The sequence below is a fragment of the Haemaphysalis longicornis genome, unplaced genomic scaffold, assembly GCF_048455015.1.
Source record: "Haemaphysalis longicornis isolate Haplotype H1 unplaced genomic scaffold, Haemaphysalis longicornis Haplotype H1 scaffold_9, whole genome shotgun sequence".
Classification (NCBI taxonomy): Eukaryota; Metazoa; Arthropoda; class Arachnida; order Ixodida; family Ixodidae; genus Haemaphysalis; species Haemaphysalis longicornis.
The window spans coordinates 153,316,188-153,339,666 of NW_027526460.1; the positions used below are offsets into that span (position 1 = coordinate 153,316,188).

General features: G+C 50.4%; 1 protein-coding gene across 1 annotated transcript in view; it reads right to left on the minus strand.

Moving 5' to 3' along the window:
• The window catches only part of LOC144153675 (complement factor B-like), a 142,940-nt gene that overhangs the window by 27,004 nt on the left and 92,457 nt on the right, over positions 1–23,479 (minus strand). The window contains exon 15 of the mRNA XM_077685334.1: positions 19,258–19,393. Within this exon, the coding sequence (XP_077541460.1) occupies positions 19,258–19,393 (136 nt within the window). The remainder of the gene's footprint in view (positions 1–19,257; positions 19,394–23,479) is intronic.

A 23,479-nucleotide genomic window follows, 5' to 3' on the forward strand; every position in this document is an offset into this window, starting at 1 on the left:
GGCCGCCTTGATCAGACTCACTTACTCCCCTTCCAAGTCTTAGCTTGTAATGCACGTATAGTTACCACAACAAATCCCCAAGTTGAAGTAACGGTGCAAGGCCATACGCTTAATAGTGCCTCTCGCCTCAGAAACCTCGGCCTAATCATTCAGCATAATCGTTTATTTTCCTTCTCTAGACAACTTGGCTTTTACGTCGGCCATATTACCACACTATCCCAAGACAACTGACTAGATAAATGAAACCGCCTCCACCTAGTGCACTCTTTTTCCTTCAGCCGCATTCTTTATTCCCTGTCATATAGACAAGCCACAAAGGTGGAACGAAACAAGATGGATGGCCTCATTCGCAAGGTCTACCGAGCAGTGCTGCAGTTCTTTCCGAGCGCATCCACGGATCGTCTGCTCCACCTGTCTTCAACACCCCACCGAATTAGTTTAGGCATATAAACCACCGAGAGCACATTGAAGAGGACAAGTCCTTCGTCCTTGCACAAGGCATTCTGTGGTTCACCAAGCTAAACATATTACTTTTATTCCCCTTGATTTTAGAAAAAAATCTTCACAAGACCCCTACTTCAACACATGAACCTCATCTATAACTCAGCAAGCCATCAAGCCCGTGCAGGCGCGTTGAACCGGCAACTGGTGAAATTTCCGGAAGCGGTGTACTGCCCCGCGACCGAACACCACCACCAATGCGCTTACGCTATGGCGGTCACGCGCAATTCGCCTACCGCCACCTTAAGCCCGATCACCATACCCGCTACCTTCATTACGACTTCTCCAGCGGGGCCACTGCGCGGCCCCTCACACAGCGTCCAACACAGTCATGGATAGTCGTTGATTCCAAGCTGGCTCTGCTATATTTTGCATGGCAAACCATCTCTTCTGAAGCTTTGCGCATCTTCCAAAGTAACCCACCTCAAAAGATGGTGGAGCTCATGCTGGCCCCGGCTCGCACTGGCCTGTTGGGAAAGTAGCATTCTGGTAAACATCATAACCAAGGCGCTTGAAAACGAAGAGCCAAAAAACAGCTCCTTTGCAGGAGCGTGTGGTGCTTGTACGTCTTCATTAAACGTTTCTGTTCCATGCCGTCACTGGTCTCGCGCCCCTCTATACTGGGCATTGCCATTGCCTGTAATTTTACACTCATGGCTGGTGTCAGCATCGTTCCCGGACACCGCGCTCGCAAGTCTCGATATCGGCTAATGACGTTCCATGATGTAGTGGAGCACAACTGCCTCTCTCGTCGCACCAACCTCCCACCCACCCCCGCACATACCTCCTCCTCAAACCAGTCACTGGCGACTCTTGCAAACAGATTTTTCCCATACAGAGCTCGCGTACACCGCGCCTACCCCTCCTATTTTGAGTCTATTTACTATCCCCAATGCTACCAAAGGGCTTTCTTGGAGTAGCTCAAATAGGCTTGGCCTTATGACCCATTCCCTGAAATCTTTAGCAGCCAGCTGTGAACAACACAGGCGTTGAGGAGCTTTAGCACGATGCTTCAGGTGGCTGTCGTACTCAGGATTAGCGAAGCAAACTAAAAGAAGCCGTGGCTGGAATACAAGTGCTCTCTTTTTCTCTGTCTCTCTCTCTCTCTCCGGTCCTCGGTGTAAATTTTGAGTTCTGAAAATTTCCTAAAAGGCATTTGAACCTGCCATGTCACCGGTACTTGCTTAGGCTTGGATCAATGTTTTCTTGTTTTTATGGGTGTTCACTGGGTCGGTGTTCTGTTCATCACGTCTTCCAGTCGTTGCTTCAACGGAAGGACGCCTGTCTCCCCTACCGTCCGTCGCGATTTTGTTTTACCGAGGCACTCCCATTGAACTTGGACAGTGGCCTCCCGGATTTCTTCAAAGCTGTTATACAGGCCAAAGATTCGGAACGTTTCGGTTACCGTGAGTATTGGGGCGGGTAGCGCGGCCTCATATTATCACGTAGCCAAAGACGACGCAGCTGTCTTGAAGAAAAAACAAGTTTATTGGAGCGTACTTGTGCGCCCCTAACAACTCAAGGAATACACAGGCCGCGAAACAGCAGTCAACAAAGTGACGTGCAGAGACTGGTGTCGGCGATTAGAATGCCGCGGCATCGGCTCAGCAGGAATTTATCACTCGGCGCGATGGTTTCTCGAATAGTCGAATTGTATCCAGAACACCCTACATTAACGCAGATTTTTCTAGGCTGTTCACATTCCTTCGGAACGCTCTCCCTATCAGAAGAGATAACACATGCCGCAATAGAAGAGATAACACATGTGGCACAGAAAGAAAGAACGGAACACGCGCCTCACTTGGCACTGAGACAACAGCGATAACACAGGCCGGCGCCGCCTGGCAGCAAAAGCAAAACACAAAGAAACAAAGCCAATGCATGCTTCGCGGCATTACCCCCCTCTAGGAGTGTTTCGACCCGATGCTAACACAAGCGACAGTCCGAACAAATAAAAAATAGGAGTTTATCATCGTGCGTAGAAAGGTTTTAAGCGAACCACGTGGACGCCTTCGGGCCGCGTGCGTCGTCGTGATGTTCCGGAATCGCAATATGGAATCACCTCGTAGGAAAGGTGGCCAACACGTTGCAGAATCCGCTATGTTCAGAATTACCTTCGTAGAAGTTTCTCACTGAGACCACGTCGTCGAATGGGAGTTCAACCGACACACGATCCCCTGGCCGCTACTCGGAGTCTCGGCGTCGGTGGTTGTAGCGTCTCCCATCCAGCAGCTGTTGGTCCGTTGGGCGAACTCGAGCGAGCCGGCGGGCCTCCTCCGCACGCTGAAGGTATCCTTGGACGTCGGCCTTGAGGTCGTCTTCTTCCAGGTGGGGAAGCATCAAGCATCGTTGTCGGCCGTCTTCCGTAGAAAAGCTCGAACAAGACTTGGGACTACGTCCCAAGTCTTATGTTCAACTTCGACGTACATAGACCGGAAATCCGCGATTGTCTGGTTCAGGCGTTCCATTAGTCCGTTCGTTTGGGGGTGGTACGCCGTAGTTCTTCGGTGATCCGTGTTGCTGTAGCGTAACATTCCTTCCATAAGCACCCCAATGAAGGCCGTTCCTAGTTCCGTGATTACGAATTCAGGGGCTCTATATCGAAGCACAATTTGCTTTATGAAGAATTTGGTGACTTCTTGTGCAGTCCCCTTCGGAAGAGCGGTGGTCTCTGCGTAGCGCGTCATGTAGTCTGTCGCTACGACAATCCACTTGTTCTGTGATCGTGACGTTGGGAACGGGCCTGGAATGTCCATTCCAATCTGTTGAAATGGCCTCGATGGGACCGAGATCGGTTGCAGTACTCTGGCGGGTCTTGTCGGCGGCGATTTTCGTCGCTGGGAGCCACCACAACTCCGAACGTAGTGGGTGACGTCGGATGTAAGGCGGGGCCAGAAGTACTTCACCTTGATTTTTGTAATAGTGTGACCTGTTCCGAGATGTCCGGAAGATGGGTCGTCGTGACACGCTAGTAAAATTTCGTCAATAAGGTCTGCGGGGATGACAAGTTTTGAAATTTTTGGGCTGAAATTTTTCTTCACGAGGACGGAGTTTTTGAGGCTGAATGCTGATAAGTTCCGCTTGGAAGTCCTAGGCACGGCGACGTTGCGTCCTTCGAGGTAGTCAATCATGACGCGCAGGTCAGGGTTGGCACGCTGCTAGGCGGCTAGGTCGCTCTCTGTCACGACTCCGAAGAACACGCTGTCTTTATCGGAGTCCTGTGGGGGTGGGTCAACGGGGGCGCGGGGCAGGCAGTCGACGTCGGAGTGTTTCCTGGCTGATTTGTACACTATGGAAACGTCGAACTCTTGCAGGCGCAAGCTCCACCGACCAAGACGGCCAGAGGGGTCCTTAGAATTGGCGAGCCAACACAGCGCATGGTGGTCGGTCCCAACCTTCAACGGTCCACCATACACGTATGGGGTAAATTTTTAAATGGCCTATATGATAGCCAGGCAATCTTTGTCGGAGGCAGAGTAGTCTTCCTCCTCCTTCGACAGACCACGGCTTGCATAGGCGATTACCTTTTCGCAACCGCTTTGCTTTTGGACGAGGACGGCACCCAAACCTATATCGCTGGCATCCGTGTGCATTTCCTTTCCGGCGTTTTCGTCGAAATTACCGAGCACGGGTGGGTGCTGCAGGCGTTGTTGCAGCTCGCAGAATGCTTTTTCTTGGGCGTTTTACCAGGCGAAAGGGGTGCTATCTGCCGTCAAGCGCGTGAGTGGGTCTGAAATCTTCCCAGGCTCTTTTTGTCTTTCGGTATTGGGAAGTTTAGTATGGCTGATGTTTTCGCAGGGTCCGGCAGGACTCCCGCGGTGTTGACGACGTGTCCCTAAAACATGAGTTCCTCGTAAACGAAGCGGCACTTTTCGGGCTGCAGCGTTAACCCCGACGAGCGAATAGGCTCGAGTACAGACTCAACCTTGCAAGGTGTTCGTCGAAAGTCAGGGCGAATACCACAACGTCGTCAAGCTATACGAGGCAGGTGTGCCACTTGAGGCCAGCTAGCACAGTGTCCATGATTCTTTGAAACGTTGCGGATGCCGTGCACAGCCCAAACGGCATCACCTTGAAATCGTATCGACCGTCTGGGGTTATAAATGCAGTCTTTTCTTCGTCTCTCTCGGCCACTTCAATTTGCTTGAAGCCGGTCGTCAGATCCATCGATGAGAAGTAGTTCGCGTGGCACAGGTGGTCGAGGGCATGCTGTATTGTGGGAGGGGGTACACGTTTTTTTTGGTGATTTTGTTCAGTCTCCGGTAGTCAACGCAGAACCTTAAAGTGCCGTCTTTTTTCTTGACGAGTACGACCAATGCCTTCCACGGACTTTTCGATGGCTGTATTATGGCTGTCGCTGAGCACGTCGTCTTCTTGAGTCCATATTGGTTTTGCGCTGGTGTGAAGAGACGCGGTACAGTGACTGTCGGGTAGGTCGGGCTCCACCTTCCGTTATTATCCGGTGCTTCGCCAGAGGTGTCTGACGTAACTTTGAGATCTACGAAAATAACTCGCTCGAAAATAACGAAAGTAACAGGTTCCTTTGTTCTTGCAGCAGCGCCGGATTCACGTAGAAAGGATGTGGAAGCCTGAAGGTTTCTTCGTGTGTGCGTTCAAAGTCGGTGACTGCGATCACGTCAATTGCTTGTTGCGTTTCTTCGAGGAAAGCAATTGCAGCTCCCTTGTTTAAAGGCTGGTACTCCTCGGTAAAATTGGTGACCAAAACTTGAGATTGGCGTTGCCTAAAGCGCGCAATGCCTCTTGCGACGGAGACAACGCGGCCGAGGAGCAACCCTTGGTCACTCTCTACGATAGCGTCGCCGTCAGGAACAGCATCTTCACAGTAGGCGGTGATCATCAAGCTTGCGCGGCGTGGCAGGGTGACATGATCATGGGCGATCCTTAGAGCAGCACGGTAGTCGAGGTTCGGTTCCGGAGCCATGAAGTGATGGGAAGAAAAAGTTACGGACTTGGCCTGTAGATCAGTTATTGCCCCGTTGTCTGTCAAATGTCCATTCCGACAATTACGTCGCGAGAGCAGTTAGGCAAGATGGCGAGCCCGGTAGGGTACGTCGTGCCGTCTATGGTGACGCGGGATGTGCACGTTCCACGTGGCGTCACGAGGTGGCCTCCTGCTCTGCGTATGTGCGGACCGTCCCACCTGGTCATGACTTTCTTCATCTTAGACGCAAATGGTCCGCTCATTACTCAGTAGTCGGCTCCCGTGTCTACGAGGGCGACTACATCAAAGCCGTCGATGGGCACCTTGACGTCGGATGCCGCCTTCCTCGAGTTCCAGGTGCTTCGGGGCGTCGCATCTCGGCTTGTGCGTGTTGACGGTCGGGCACTGTGCGTCGTCGTCGTCTTCTCAGCGGTAGTCTCGGCCATGTCGGGTACGCGTCGCGCCGTGTAGCTTTCGTCGTGTTCGGTAGTCTCGTCAGGGTTAGGTCGGGTCGTCGGGTTGAGGACATGTCGTGAATCACTGTCTTCGGCGTGTCCTTGCGTCGTTGGAGGGTTTTCGCTTTTCCGCCGTTGTGCAACCTCACCTCCAGAAGTTGCTGCTTTTAGTTTCCCCCCGCATGGGCTGGGGGACCTTCCACGGGCAAAGTCAGCATTGCTACGGCGGTTCGGCGATTGGTACTGGTAGGGCGGCGGAGAGCGGTTGAAACGTGCTGGGCCACGGCTTGTTTTAGAGAGATACTCGTCGATCTCACGTGGTCGGTGGCCAGGGATAGGGCGAGGTGCGTCTACGGAGAATTCTCTCAAACCTAGCCCCTTCTAATGGCAGTGGCAGTAGATGTGTTCGGCCTCTCCGCAGTGGTAATACAGCGGGGATTATCGGGCGTTCGCCACACCTCGGTCTTCCTTGGCGCCTGGTTTCGGGTTACAGGGGGTCGGTCGGGCGACATTGGGGGAGGTACGGCGGGGCCTCTTGAAGACGTGTTGTAACAGGGCGGGGTCGACGAACAGCCGTGGAGTAGGTCATAGCCTCAGGCTCGCGGGGTGCTTCGGACAGCACAGAAGTTCCCAAAGCCTGCTGTACTTCTTCCCGGATCACGTCAGTCGGGGAAGCGACTCGAGGTTGTGGCGTCGTCGTCGGGAAACGTTTTCGCAGCTTCTCCCTCATCACTGCATGGATGGTCTTGCGTAGTGAGTAGTTAATAGCGCCGGTACCAATCGTATCCGAAACCAGCACGTTGATTGGGCTGTCGTACTGCCTCGTTCCTATATCAAGCGTCTTCTCCAACGCGGCCGCCTCAGACGCAAATTCGAACACGGTCTTCGGGGGGTGGCGGGCAAGGCATGCGAAGAGCTCTTGCTTAACCCCTCGCATCAGCAACCTAAGTGTCTTTTCTTCAGTCATGTCTGGGTCCGCACGGCGAAATAGTCGCTTCATCTCCTCAACGAACACGAGCACGCTTTCATTGGGATGCTGCCCGCGTGTCTGCAGCAGCTGCTCGGCCCGTTCCTTGCGTACCAGAGGCGTGAACGTTTTTGAGAGTTCGGTCTTAAATAACTCCCAGGTTGTCAGCGTACGTTCGTGGTTCTCGAACCAAATCCGTGCGGAGTCTTCAAGGTAGAAAAACACTTGCCTAAGTGTTTCGTCGTTATCCCATCGGTTAAACGTTCGGACCGTCTCAAGATGCTCCAGCCATTCCTCAGGATCTTCCGTAGGTGACCGATGGAATGATGGTGGTTCCTGGGGTTGCTGCAGAACTTCGAAGGTGCTCGATGCGTTGGTCACCGTGGATGCGTTGTTCAAGGCACCAGTCGTGACGTCTTCCGCCTTCAATTTATCTGGCAGTAGTCCAAACTCGGGCGGGAGGCCTTGCAGTCGATGGCTGGCTCTAGTTGGACTGGCTTGGTGGCTTCCAGAGGTTGTTGGTAGCATAAAGTGTGCGAACCGAGCACCTTTACCAGATGTCACGTAGCCAAAGACGACGCAGCTGTTTTGAAGGAAAAACAAGTTTATTGGAGCGAACTTGTGCTCCCCTAACAACTCAAAGAATACACAGGCGGCGAAACAGCAGTCAACAAAGTGGCGTGCGCATACTTTCGAAGAAGTCCCGCCATTCCGACGTGTCTTTCGTCGGCTCCGTGTTTCGACGCGATTTATCGCAGTTTCTAAGTTCCCAGCTATTTCCCGTAGTGCCAGCGATAACCTCCAGTTCCCGGCGCCGTCAAGGGCTACTACCTGCCCCGGGAATGTCCCCGAAAGCAAGCATCACAACCGCATCGCCTCTAAGCCGCGGCTAGGCCTAATCTCCTGTTCGGGCGGTGGGTGCCGTTCTGCGGAAGGCCTTCTTGGGTCCAGCAAGCAGGCGCTACTTCAAGACGAGCTGCTAAAGCAAATGGAGCCGCCGTCTCAAGTGGTGTCCAACGTCGCCCTTCAAACATCGACGCCTCTGACACCCCAGGGCGTCGACAGCTGCCCCATGGATGCTAGCAGCGACCCTCCTTTGCCGCAAGAGCCCAGTAATGTCACTGGCAAGTCTACTGAACCCCCCGACAAACGCCTTTGCACCGAGTCTTCAACCTTAGTGCCACGTCGGTCTGAGGACGCTAATGCCCCGATGGACCTTCAAGCAGGCAACCGTATTCACAATGACGGTAAGGTGCCCTGCCGTCTGAATCCGACTGGCCTCCCATCAAGCACTAAAGATGCGCAATCAGCTCCCTTCAAGGTAGCCATGAAACCGAAGCAGAATTTCAACATCCGCCAAATCACAACGAAAGCTCTCCACAGACGCTATCAGCATGTCTGCATCCTCAAAGTCATAATGGCTACACTTTCAACCAAGATAACAACACAATTTCGGTGTGGGTAGTGTCATTAGAGGCAGTCCACAAGCTTTACAGCCTCACTTATATACCCGTCTCCCCCGGAGTTCACCTGTCGGTACAAGCTTAACTCCTAGGGGGTACTCATGTCCGCCGTTATGTTGTCTCGGGCGTCGATGCCGGTGAGCCCTCCTACGTGCTCCGGAACACCATCCGATGCGAGACGCACCAAGTGCTCCTAGCCCGGTATCTTGGCAGTCATCGTACATGCCTCGTCACTGTTCTTGGTCCTCCGGAACCACCGGTGCGATTCATATACAATGGATGCATCCTTCGCCCTGGGGCTTACAAGACGAGGCCACTTGCAACAGGGTCACATGCGCACCTCTTGCCCAAATCCACCTCCTGCTCAAACCTCGGCGACTCCGAACGCTTCTGCTGGAAATGAAAATGCCACTAAATTTCGTTGTGGGCTGTGCAAGTCTGATGATCACGATATCACAAACAGGAAGTGCCCGACGAAGCTTAACGCCAAGCCACGTGCGCGTGTGAAGAGCTCCCCGAGGTCCCAGGTTGATCAATGGCTCCCGCTTTAAAACCGGTACGAACTCCTAGCTTCGAATGACCACGGCGATATTGCAGATCACGTACCAGAACCGGTCTCTGCCACACCACCTATGAATTCGGTTTCATGCAGCCAGGTGGTGTGACGGCGTCGGCCTCGTCAGCGATCCCGTCTTCAAGAGGCCAACCAGACTTTCCCGGCCCTAGAAGAGGTAGATCTTCGCCTCCAGGCACTACAAACGGAGCTTGCTAATTTGTCCGCTCGTCGTGCCCAGTTGCTGGATCAAAGACGCTTAAAGCATGCTGCTGCAAAAGAGAGCTCATGTGAAGCTAACCGCCTCTGTCAACCTTTCCCTTGCCTCCACCTCCTCCGGCATCATTACCGGCAGCAGCCTCGATCTCGTCAGCGTCCGACGCTCGCTCCATTCTTAACTACGTTGTGCAGCAGCTGCACATATTAACCATGACTCTTGCAGAATGCCTCCGGTAAATTATGCGCCTGCCGTACCTGCAACTACACGCAAGGACACTATCCTACAATGGAACTGTCAGGGCCTGCCCCAAAAAGTTGGAGAAATTCAGGAACGCCTTCGCCTAGGCTCACTTCGTGCATGGGCGCTACTGCTTCAGGAAGCGAATGACCTACCCCGTATCCCCGTTTTTACCGGCTATGCGTCTCCAACAATCATCGACCACCGTAACGCTCCACCAACGCCACGGGTTAAGCGGTGGTATATGTCCTCACGCGCCTTCCCCAGCAAACCATTGACCTTCAAAGCTGGTGCTCCTCGTGGCAAGGAACTGTTGCGGTAAAAGTTCAAGTAAGTCACAGTGCAGTGGTCCTCGTATCCTACTATGTGCGTCCTCGCAGTGGTCATGCCCCGCGGGCTCGGTTTCGGTGGATTTCGCATATACGAGCACAACATCGCAGTTGTCCCATCCTCATCGCTGTTGACTTTAATGCTCCGCACCCTGCCTGGGGCTATAACATGGCGAGTGCGCGAGGTTCAGATCTCCTCAACATCATGGAGAATGCTCGCTTCACTCTACTTACTGACACGACCTAGTCAACTCGCCGCTCCACGTCAACTCGTATGCCTCCACGTTCCCCAGACCTAGCTTGGTGGCTTGGTGCAACGGCCGGTACTTGTCGGTGGGAGCCAGACTGCTGGGGTAGCGACCATCATCCCATTTACCTCGATATTTCATCTTCGCCCTCTCGTCGCCTACGTCGTAAATGTCATATTATCAAGTGGGACGAGTTTCGGAAGTCGATTAGGCAGATATCAGCATTCAAATCATCCATACAAAGGGCTCTTGAAGATTCTACAACTGTAAAGTGGGTTGACGAGAGCCGCCCTAACCCTGATTTGCGCCTCCTTCATCTGTGAGCGCAGCGCCGCCAGGCAGAAGTGTTTGCTTGTCGCAATCCCAACTCTCTGACTTGCCAAATCCACCTTAAACAGCTCACAGCCGCGGCTTGTCGCCATGAACGCCGGCTGTCCCGCCAGCACTGGCTTGACATGTGCGCTTCGTTAGGGCCTCAGTCTGGACTACCCTCCATATGGCGCATTTTTCATTCTTTTGAGCGATCACCACGATCCCCTGATCCTGCTGCGTCAGCGTTCCTCACGTCCAACCAGACTTCTTTTCAATTTGCAGATACGCTGGCCCATACTTTATACCCCGATTTTGCCTTGGACCCAGCCATCATGCCCCCTCCGTTCACTCTTCCGTCCGGTGCTGGTACGCCGCCATCTCACCATTTACACCTCACCATTTACAATTGCGGAACTAACCGCGGCCATTGACACGGCGGCACTCCGCAAAGCTCCTGGCCCGACGGAGTAATATTTGAATCTTTCAAAAACCTCGACCATTTTTCTCTGGAGGGACTCCTAGAGGTGTACAACCGGGTTTGGCTCACGTGTACAATCCCCCCGGCCTGGCTTCAAGCGGATGTTATCACAATCCCGAAACCCGGTAAAACGAGTACAGATATCCGCAACCTCCGTCCAATATTTGGAAGCTGTTGGAACAATGATTGCCACACGCCTTCAGTGGCGTGCCACCCATGCCACCCATTCCAAATTGGATTTCGTCCCCACCTTGGTGCAGAGGATGGTCTGGGCCACCTCTCGGAGATGATCCTTATTGGCGGCCGATCCCACCGTGTTCGCTCTGGGCTGGGCATGAAGCGTACGACCACCTTGGCCACGCTGCCGTCATTGCGGTACTTCATCTCCTTCACCTGCCATCCCGCCTATGTGCTTTCATTTCCTTCTACCTACGAAACCGCACCTTCTCCATACGTCTCAACGGATCTCCCATAGGTGCCTTCCAGCCCCGCCGAGGTGTGCCTCAGGGATCTGTCTTGGCCCCCTTGCTTTTTAGCATGGCCATGATACCTCTTGCCAGGCGACTTGGTGCTGTTCCACGCATGTATATTATCATGTATGCAGACGACATCACGGTATGGTCTGTTCACCAGGACCTTCATGTCCAAAGTGTCCGCCTGCAACAAGCTCTAGATGAAACCAATTCTTGGTGCAGGTATCTTGGCCTCATGCTTTCGCCTAACAAAACAGCCCTTCTCACTAAGGCCAACGCATGGGGCCGTCGGCGGTTGGCAACCTCCCCTATCCGTCTTTCGGTTCAAGGCACGCCTATACTAGCAGCATCTACCCTGCGGGTGTTGGGCATGGATATTACGGCCACCGGTTCTGCAAAACCATGCATTCGCTGCGCAAAGCATCAAGCTTTACAGTCGCGGCATCTGTTCCGTCGCATGTCTGAAAAGCCAGCGACGCGCACCTCCAAGATGGCCCGCATGCTTGTACGAGCCATTCTTCAGCCTCGCATAGTTTATCAAGCGGAATTCAACTTTCTTACAAAGTCAGACTGGGCACTACTCGAATCAATAAACAATTCGGCTATGCGAGCTATAACTGGTCTTCCAGCCATCACCCCCGTCCCTATTCTGAAACAGGAAGCGCAGCTCAACACGTTTGATGAGCTAGTGCATCAGCGTCGACAAGCCCGCCTCCAAAAACAAGCCCTTGACCCTGATTCCGCCGCTCTTGCAGCGTACATTACCGGTTCACCAGCCCCACCACTATCAAACACCAATATACGGCCCCCATGGAAGTTCCACCAATCAACGGATACACGACCTGTTTCCAGTATTCATCCCGGGACAGTTGGCGCTCCGATTCCGCCTTCTATGGACATTGGTAGCCCTTCGTCTACGCTGATGTTTGTCGACGCCAGTGCTACCGATACCTTACTTCATACGGCTCTACTCTGCCCGACTGTGGCTCCCGATACAGTGACCTGCACTTACATAACAACGGAGAAGTGGCCATCAACGCAGGCAGAACTCCTTGCAGTGCGGGATGCTCTGCTACACACATCGTTGGTAATCAACCACGCTTCACCAGAGTGTACAATTTACACTGATTCGTCGGCAGCTGTTCGAGAGCTAAGTAAAACTCTTACGCCCAACCAACTTCTGCTAGAAATCCAGGACATAATGGACACTTATCCATGTCGTTTGCGCGTGTCATGGCGCCAACGGAATAGCCACCCCGCAATGCAGGCTGCATATTCCGGAACACACCCGGTACGTGTGCAATATCCAGTTCCTCTTGCCCCTTCGTCAAACGGTGTTCGCCTTGCCAGTGCAAAAGAACGTCTACTGCGCTCCGCACAGCGCCGTAGACGTTCTTACCCCCGCGCGGTAACAACGTTGTCATACCCCCGTGCGGTACAGATCTCCCTGGCGGGTTGTCTCGCCAAGATAAGGTCCTGCTCAGACATCTTCGCCTGGGAGTCGCCCTCACGCCAGCTGTGACAAGGTCCCTGCCTCCTCAATACCATGCCCCGTTCAACTCCACCTGCTCCTTTTGCCCCGCTCCAGTTGACCAGGCTACAGCAGAGCACCTGGTGTGGAGTTGCCCTGCTTTGCGAAGCCTACGCGCTGTGCACATGGCCACCTGCAGCCCGTGCCCCAGACGTTCACCAGATTTCATGACGTGGATACAAGGACCACATCATGGCCCCCTGCTCCGATTCCTTCGGGAATCCGGGGTGTATCTACACATTTAATCTCCCCTTATGCTGAATAGCAAACTTCTGCAATAAAAAAAACTGGTGTCGGCGATTAGAATGTCGCGGCATCTGCTGCGCAGGAAATTATTACTTGGCGTAGGTTTTCTGGAAAAGTCGAATTGTATCCAGAACACTCTAGATGAACGCAGATTTTTCTAGGCTGTTCACATTCGTTCGGAACGCTCTCCCTATCAGAAAAGATAACACATGCGGAACAGAAAGAAAGAACGGAACACGCGCCTCCCTTGGCACAGAGAAAACAGCGATAACACAGGCCGGCGCAGCCGGGCGGCAAAAGCAAAACACAAATAAACAAATCCAATGCATGGTTCGCGGCAATATTATGTCGTGATAGCCATGTGTATTAGGGTTTTTTCAGTATGCGTACAATATCCGGCTTTTAATCAATACCTGCATCAGTCTTATCTTTTTCCCCTCCCGTTATGTGCTTCCACAAGCTAGATTTCTTACAGTGGGGTCTAATTGGTTGAAACGTTTTCGCATTTTGGCGATGGTGAAATCGCCTTTGCCTCCTCTCTGTAGAGTTATGCCGAGGATATAAACGTGACCCTTTACTGCGATGACACCCTTACCCATAATTAGTGTGGTTTTTTTAACGTGGCCGCGTGGCGCCATCCATCGCTTGCAAGACAAAGCAACGGAAGATATTCCAAGACTGATTGGAATAATCGTTTAATTATACGGTGTACGGAGGGTATTATTTCTAAACAAAAGACATTCTAGTTGTTTTTTTCCATAACGGGGAACTTCTTTTATTTTGGAGGGTTGCATAATTCTTTTGCCGACTTTTTTAGTTGGGTGACTCACTGTTATTTCTAGCATCATGGCAAAAAAATGGAAGCGCTAGGACACCGGGACAAGCGAGTTCCTGGTGCTTCGTTATAGTTTTCTATTCCTGGTGCTTCGGACATAGTTTTAAGGCATGCAAATTGTCGCCCCGCTCTGGGCAGAATCTCAGATGTCTTTGCCGGACTGGACACCAAGCAGACTATTCCAATTGTACCATGGCAGGACAGGAAGTTCTAATACTTGAGGTTTATGGACATTTGCCTCTGCTCATGTGGAGAGGCAGCCTCCTTAATCAAGGAAAGGCCTCATTGATACGCCAGAGTTGTTGGAAATCAGGTGTCATCAACGACCGATCCTTTTTTATTGAGTGATATTGCCACCGCAGAGGAAAAAGCAGTAAGATGCAGGAGCCCTCCTTAGCTGATCCTGCCTTTAAACAGCTATTGCAGCGGCTGTTGAGAAAGGTTTGGATTCCGTGGTTGCTCAGATAACTGCTAGTATCACTGAGTGTATCTCTCGCACGGGAAAGGCTTGCCTTGCACCGTCTTTGCAGTTGGCTTCCTCTTTGAACTTTATCATACAACGACTGATTCCGCAGGTAGCCTACAAATCAGAAGGCCCCTTCTCTCTACTGAGAGTGTTGCTCAAGAATCTTCCCAAGAACCATACCGCAACACATGCACCTCATCTATAACTCAGCACGCCACCACGTCCGTACACACGCCTTGAACCGGCACCTGGCAAAATGCCCGGAAGCGGTGTACTGTCCTGCGACCGAATACCGCCACCACAACGTCCACACTATTGTGGTCACGCGCAACGGTTATGGTTTAGATTGTACGGTATTTGCAGTGAGGTTCCTTTTTGAACTCTGTCATACAACGAGTGATTTCACAGGTAGCCTACAAATCAGATGGGCCTTTTCTCTCCACTGAGAGCGTTGCCCCAGAATCTCCTAAAATGTCCCTCCTGCTTTCTCTTCCGTCGCGGATGGCCCTGAGCCTCTCTCTCGCTCTGATGCTGAATCCTCGTCAGGTTCTGGCCATAAGACCCACTCACAGTCTTTGGATCCGCACTCTCCCTCTTGCTACTCAAACATAGATATACAATCCTGGCGTGCACTTCAGCATGGTAAATACTCGGGATCTCATGGTATTGAAGGCTTGACTCGCAGCCTAAAGCAAAATTCAGGAAAAAGCACCTCGCCTGAGGGTCAATGACCGGATTTTGGAGGTGGCAGTTCTGGCGGCGGGTATAAATGAATCATAGGGTCACTTATATATCTCACAGTGGAATTACCGGTCTGTAACAGCCGTATTTGCAGACCTTCTTATTTTCGGACCTACTTTGCAGACCTATTTGCCGATCTATAACGTATTGGCAGACCTACTTTGGCTTTCTTGTGAATTTCATCCGGGTGCTATCTTGCTTGAGGAAACATAGCTAAACAACAATCAGTCTTTTTGTCTTCCTCCAGTAGACTCGCAGGGCCGTTTTAGCCGGATTTGCAGACCTACTTTGACTTTCTTGTCAAAGTTACCCTGATGTCATCTTGCTTCAGGAAGCATGGCTCAGCAACAATCAATCTTTTGGTCTTGGTCATTTTTGTACATTTCGAATAGATCGAACTTCTCGAGTTGGAGGCTTGTTGATTTTACATTCTACGAGATTTGCTCATTTAGCTAAAGTGGGTTTTCAACACGGCGCAAAGACTGAAATTTCTGTGTCGGAGATTAGGACTCCAGGTAGTTTACTGTTCGTATTGGTCAATGTTTACCTTCCGGACGGCGTTATGCATACTGGTGCACTGAATTTTGCTCTGGCGTCGGCAGTCCCTCCCGTGATTTTCGCGGGGAACTTTATTTCGCCCCATAATTAAAGCGTCTTCACAGCGGATACCTGGGGGCTTCGCTTCGTCGATTCGAATAACGAGAATAATTTACTATGTACAAATTTGGATTCTGGTACCTATATTAAGGGGCTAACGGGATCAGTGCTGGACTTTATTATTTCTTCGTGTGGTGTTTCAGTATCTTTCTGGTAAACTGTTGAAGGCGGTTGGAGGAGTGATCATGGTCCAATAGTTCCAACCCCATTACTTTTTGTATAGTTTGGCTCAAAGTTAGAACAGAACTGGATCTGAGCCAAAGTAGACATTTAGTTGCAAAAAATATATATTCTTGCAGCAACCAAACTGTTTTGGGTAGATATATAGCAGGCGTATATTCAGCCTAAAGTTACAAATAACCCGCCATTATATTTTCGCAGACTGACGTCACTAAAATTGGCCGAGGCGCACGGGAGGTAGCGGGGGGTATCGAACTTGTCCCGCTCCAAACTTTTTTGCAGCTAGACAAGGTGTTTCCGGGAAACATATTGGTAAATCTAGACAAAAGTAATCAGGGAATGACATAAGAAATTTTGAGCAAATTGAAGAGGTCAACTAGCCACCCTTTTTATGGTCTTAACAGACATCACTAAGGATGGGGAGATGACTAAAGGATAATACTCGTGTAGGTTGTCATCAAACGAGGGATATCCGGCTGTCTGGCGTACCACAAACGTACCCAGGTCAAAGAACCCCAAACCCACACCATCATAAGGACACCATTTAAGGCAGCCGATAACGTTTGCATTTTCGCGGTCACTGAAGAAGTCATCCGATCGGGCCCTTTAAACACCTCCGAAAAACCGCATAAACAACTCTCACAGCACAAAAAAGCGACTGGAAGGGAAGCACACTACATCTTTGTTAAAAAACAAAGATAGCGAACACGAAACTTTAAAAATCAACTAAAACATCAGACGAATTAACCCTGGAGCGGACTACACCACAGCAACTTTCACTATACATGAGGTATTTCTTATCGGGAGGGTTTACTGGACCTCGACTGTGCTTTCTAATGCTCTAATGGTACGGAAATTGCATGTCTTTCCACAGCGTTGAACCATATTCGTCGTTAGGCACAGGTGTGCATTTTCTGCCTAGTTTTTGATGACCCTGAGCCCCTGTAAGTGTCCTAACTGCTTGGACAGTGCCAGAATCATGCGATCGTAGAGACGTCGGCTTCATAAAGCGAGGGCCCAAGCTTTATTGGGACGACGGGAAACGTTCTAATTTCTCTTCAATTTACCTGTGATCACAATCATCGCTTAAGAATGTTTCTTTTCCTGCAGTGCGTTTTCGGTTAACTACAGACTTAAGTAACAGTCTGAAACCTTCACCTTAACCAAAATCAAGACGGGCCATTGTACAAAATTTCCGCAGCCCTCCGGAATAGAAACACCTGAGCGCCATGATGGAGCTCCGCACAAAACTTTCTAAGCCAAAAACATACGCCTTTTCCTACACGAGGAGAGCCACCAAGATAGCATAGAATCCTTTGTGGAGAGTTCCTAAATCATAAAATCGTCGCATACACTAACGGCGGGATGTACAAAAGCGCAAATGGAACAATTGTAGTGGGCTTCCCTGGCTGTCTTTGTGACTGCTTGAATCTCCTACATAGAGCATTGTATGAACGGAAGTTTAAACCGTCCTCTTGGCGTTCCAATTAGCGGAACTTCCGAAGATAAGCGTGATCATCATTACAGACCATCGCAGACTGTCAAACAGTTAGCTGCAGGCACAATACCTAAACACTTTGGAAAACTTGTCCCATCCGCAACGAAGGAAGTTTACAACACCATGGACACCTCGACATGAGCTTCTGAAATGGAACAAAGCAGCTGACGTCAAACACGCGAATTCGCGTACAATACCCCCTTCAGACACCATTATCACACCATCATCTGCAAAAAATATGGAGGACATCTCCTCTCCTCACCCAACGCCTACGAAGACGGTCCCTTCCCGTAACTCACGGAGAAGCGCAGCGCCGATGAAACGCAATCGCTGACTGAACCAAGACATGTATCTGCAAATCTAAATGGTAAGTGTATTTGTGGGGGAATATCATACATTAACCTAATGCTGTGCTAAATACGGGGAAGCAGCCACCCTCGTTCACGAAAACTAGACGTATTGAAAGGTACGTTCAAGGTAAACTCAAACATTACAGCTTCCACTTATATTTGGGCATAAAAAGCAGCTTTGACCAGGTAGCCAGCTCTATGTCAGCGTGAGTGGATTCAGAGGGTGAGAGAAGGAGCTGCTGAATTTGGCAGTACTGTACTTGAAAATACACTCTTGAGCTCCAAACTATCTGTTTCCAACTCTTTGAAAATTGTCACTCTTGCCAGAGGCGTAGCCTCAAAATGTTTTTGCCAGGATTGCATGAGGTTGAACTCGCACGAAGGACACCCTGAAGTAGAAAAAACTGCAGTCGACGATTAAGCCGACTGTCCCCCTTTACATGCAATGTTTATACCATATTCAACCTAGAAACGTGTTCAAACTAAGCAGAAAAGACCGCAGCTTTAGCAGATATTTCTCGCCAATTTTATTATAGTTGGAGAAGAAAAGAGGGAAACAAGTCTGTTTCACCACAACGCACATGTAGCCTAAAACAAAAATGGCGTCAAATAGGTCGTGTTGGACATTATTGTTCCATGAAACGTGCAACGATAAAGAGAAGAGTGCGAAATCTTGATTTTAATGGTTCCGAAACAAACCGCTAAGCCTTTGGCACGCTTACCCGGTCGATGCTCGCGCGAAAGCCTTGAAATCGCGCTAGAGTGTGTGGCTTAGTAATTCAAACCTTGCAGGTTCTCTTACAATTGATTTTTTCCCCAACCCTTTAAAGTGTGCAATCGTGTGTTTTATATCGATTATTTGTCCTCTCCACTGTAATTTCCAACGGGCAAAGTATAAATGTACATAAATAAATACAAGACTGTGCTTTCTAGATGAAAAACGATGCACAAAAAAGCCCTCACTCGCTGCTTACCAACCCTCTCTCATCTTTCGGTTGAGGGTGCCCCCCCCCCCCAAGAAAAAAAAAGGTTCCAGCTGCGCCACTGACTCTGCCACTATTTATTTCTTATGCCTTTCTCAGGCTTCTAGAAAAAAAACCAAAAACTCAGTTCGGCCAAGGTACTAGACAACTGACCCTTTCAAACACTAGGAATGTCGCCTTCTCGTTGGAGCTAACTAAAACCCGGCATCCGCAATTGTTCACATCCACATATTAAGCCACTGAAGGGTAAATGGCGCCTACGTTCCTGTGCCAAGCAATTTTATATAGCAGCGGCTAGCCCCCTTGTCTTTGCTGGCCTTCAGGGTTTTACAAGTGTAACTCATAAATGGGGCAACTCCAATTCAAACCGCCTTTTGCGTCAACGTAACGCGAGCGCATCGTACATCTTGAGACCTAAACTTAAATGACATCAGCAACTTTTTTCCACTAAAGTTCCTCACGCAAACCGCCCATATTGCTATACTGCGCTAAGCATGCCTCTCACTGATGTGTGTCAGAATCCATGCCTGCATGGGCTGCCCACCTCTGAGAATGGTTTGCGAGTTTTATATCTAGTCGAAACTGTACTTACGTGCCCGCACACGAATGTCAGCTGGAACTAGGAGTCTTGATGTTATCACTTTCGGAATCAATTCCTCTTTCTCGACCATGCAATGAGCAGCCGTCAATATCCACGTCCTTCCTATTATAGTCCCGCCGCAGGAAACCTGACACGTGGCAAAGTAAAACACAAAACATATGTATAGGAATGGGCGACGACTGCTTTAGTTCTATAACCCTGCTACCTTGCAACCGAACCGACGTTTCGCCTTTGACATAGTAGTCTCAGCAGAGAAGTCAGTTGTATAACTCAGTGTGGGTCAACAAGTTCGTTTACTAGGTGGCACCTATTTCGGTTTCGGTTTGACAGCCCTCGGTAGTGGCTGCGAATGTTTGCGACACTATTTGGTTTTAATAGTTCACTCATTTCGCCACCAGGGGCGAGAGATCTCACATTAAAAGCGGCGCCCCAGCCGGCGCGATTACACTAGCCGCCTTCAAGATGCAAACTAATATTTCTTTTTGCTATTCTCGTATTTTCTGGATAACAAGAGTAAGACACAAGTTGTGGGACTTGAAAAAAATTCACAGCATATCCCCGGGGTGAATGATGATGAGTGGGCGAAGCTCCTGAGGGGAAATCATCGGTAAAACCGTGACTCTTCAGTGAAAGTTCGCCCACTACATCTGTGTCCGAACGTAACGTCTAGAAACTCTCGCTTAAACCGCGCGTCGGCACCTTGGGACTGAGCTCGCCTGATGCGTTTTGCAGACGCCTCACGAGCTCTCACTGCATCGGGGTCTGCCTGCCGATACGCGCGCTTTCTCGCCGCTTCCCGTTCCCTGACGTTTTGGAGGTCCTCTTCGCGCCGCAGCCGTGCCGCTTCGCGTACGGCAGGGTCCTCGCGCCGTTGCCGTGACGCTTGGGCCTCTCGTTCTCGAACGCTGGGATCTTGGCGACGTCGTCGCGCAGCCAGACGACATGCTTCGGCCTCCCGCTCTCGTACGGCAGGATCTTGGCGGTGGCGTCGCGCAGCTTCACGGAGCGCTTCTGCCTCGCGGGCTCGCACATCTGCAGCCTTATCCATCGGGCGACTCCGAGCGCGCGCCAACAGCGAACGGATTTTATTACAACGCTCCCCGCCATCTAGTAAACAATCCAAGAACTAAACTAGAGGTAGCCACGCTATCTAGTAAACAATCCAAGCGCATCTTTTCATCATATACAAGTAACGCCATCTAGTAAACAATCCAAGAACTAAACTAGAGGTAGCCACGCCATCTAGTAAACAATCCAAGAACTAAACTAAAGGTGGCTACATACATACGTCGAGGATGGACAGACCCACGCCTTCAGGAGCTTCCCCCCTAAAACACGATCGGCTGAAAAATACACCCGTCCCCTTTGTCTGAATTCCGTCATGAGGCTTGAAAAATGCACCCACACATTTCTGTAGTCTGGGATGATGTCGTAAAGAAAATTTTCCTCGGTGCTACAGGGTGGCGGGCTCGGGCACTGCTGCCCTAGCGAGAAATAATTTTTTCTTGCCCTCTTGGTGTCTGAATTATTCGCGGTTTTCGGGTGGCTCGTTGTCGAAGTTTCCTTGCGCCTTAAGCTTGAACTAGTTCCGCAATAACTTATTGATAATTACGAGAATTATAATTATATAATCATGTTCAATTAAACTTCATTATAATTTATTATCACGAAATAGTATTGTAACATAAGTACTCCTGTAAACAATATACACTTTTAAATAATACCTGGAAATGAAGTTTTTCTGCGCCTGATGCCATTTTTAAAGTACTCTTAGTACTTGCAAATCACACGAACACAAGCCCAGCCCACACATGTGGGGGTTTGTTTTCTATGTGAAATACTCTGAGCCTCTCGAAGCTTCATTAGGAAGGGGTAAATATGCAACCTTTATTTACATGTGGCCATTTTTTTAAAACATTTTGTTGGGCAGGAAGGGGTAAAGATTTCCTGTGTAAATGAATGTAAACTTCAATGAAGCAAGATTTTCCCAGACTGAAGCCATAGGTGTGACGTAAGGGACAGCTTTCATGCTGTTTCGATCGGTTGGGATTCCTTGCCATGTAGCGAAATCCCGCCCGCATGGGCACTGCCAAAATTCCAACTTCGTGTGACGTTTTGGCGACGGTATTTCGTAAAATAACAGCTGAGACATTTACGTGTTTTTTTCCCGGTATTTGCAGAAATGTTTTTCTGTTTAAGGGGATTCGAATGTATTGAGGCTTGCATGCCAACCTCATAGTTGAAGGGTAGTGGGACTGGGAACCCGGAGTTTTTTTGGGCTACGTTAGGTGACATCTTTGCTTGCAATGTTACTCATTATGTTGATTGACTGCGCAATACGTTAAAAGGAACACAATTTAAATTCGGCGAACAGACGAAGTGGACGGCACATGCACGAACTTACAACTGATACCTTGGATTAGCAAAACTTTTGCTTCGGCATCAAATTATTTTGAAAGGGTTACAACATAGAGTTCGAAAAGAGGGAAAGCGAGATAAAAACCATGTTTTTGATAGCCACAGGCTCCAAGCGTCATCATCTGGTAAAACGCTCTGTATGTTTGTTTCTACGTATGAGTAGCAGTACGACTTGCGCCTGACGCTCTTTATTCTCTTGCCATCTTGCTATGACCTGCGGTTTATAAATTCTATTTCAGGCGCGATCAACACGATTGAGCACGAGCTCACGCATTTGGTCTGCTGGGTTGACTTGTGAAAGGTTCCTCAGATTTCGCTTGTGGTCTTTTTGTGTGTATAAGCAAGAATTGAAGATCCCGAAACAATAGATGGCGACGGTACGCATTTCAGCAAACGGCCCCATCAGGTGATCTGGCGACCCACTTAAAAAATTTACACCATCTTCCCGCGAGGGGAACCATGGGGTAGATGCGACGCATGGGGGTTGCCGCTGCGTTATTCAAATCATCGGATGATGTCATCGGAGCGCCGGCGGCGGAACGAATGAGCGGAGCGGCGCACTTACCGCGTTTATATGCAGCGGAATGAGAGAGAGCAGCGCAGAGCAGCGCATAGCAGCGCATGCGCATGTGTTAACCGAGCGCAAGCGCGAACGCAAGCTGCGCGCTAACGCACAGCTGGCACGGCGGCGGGAGCGAGCTGACCGCGCTGACGCACAGATGGCGCTGCGGTGAGAGCCGGGGAGCGCACAGCTGCCGCGCCGAGCATACGGACTACGCCACGACAATGACGTGCGACAAGGCTAGTAAAAGATATGCGTCGCATCTAAAATGGAAGCGGAGCCCATGGTGTGAGGAAACTTCAGTTCTGGAAACATCACACAAGGAGACACGCAAAATCAGGGAAGCCTTTCGCATTTCTACACAGCCGGCCGAATGCGTGATCTCATGCTGGATCGTGCTGACCCCACATGAAAAAAAATACATGAACAGCAGCTCCTACTAAGCCGTGCATGGTACAAAAAGCGGCAGGCGCAAATCACCCTGCTATTCTTAAAGGGGCACTGACACAAAAATTTTGCATCTCGTTTTTTTTGTTGCGATAAGTAGCTAGTGACCTACTTATAACCTGTAGAAACCTCATTTGCTTCAGGGTGCGACGGTTGTTTAATTAGAGGGATTTTAAATGCGGCCAGTCTCAGTTTCGGTTTCAGCGACTGCCGCGAAACGATGGATTTTGTGGATTTTGTGTGAACAAAGCTGACCACGTGACCGTCGGAGTGTATCACAGAGCAGAGCCGCCGTAGCGCTGTCGAATCCGCATCGACGGCAATTTTTGCGAATGCCCCCACGTACTGATCTCCTGAGGCGCTTAATTAAAAAGCGACCGTGGATGTGACGCAGGCGCTGCGAGTGCAAATGCTACCGCGGCTAAAGAACGACGCGCGATGCTCGAGACGGTGGGTGGCAAGACGCGCGCTGGGAGAAGCCGGCCGGTCTGCCTACAGGTCCGCCTACAGATGTGTTCGGCTTAGCACTGCGGCGGATATTCGAGTGCCGCTCTCGTAAGCGGTACAGATGAAAATTTTTAATGCAACCCGCCATCGCATCATTAACTCCTTTTTCATGTAAGCCACCATGGTCGGGACTTGGGGACAATTTCTGCAGCGGTAACAAGCTATCACTCGAGCTACCTGCGCCGGCCTGGGCCACTTCGCGGCCGTGGCCGCCACCTGCACAGTGACCGTGCGGCTAGCTCAGTGGGCTTTTCGTGCCTCTGGCGCGTTTTCGCATTC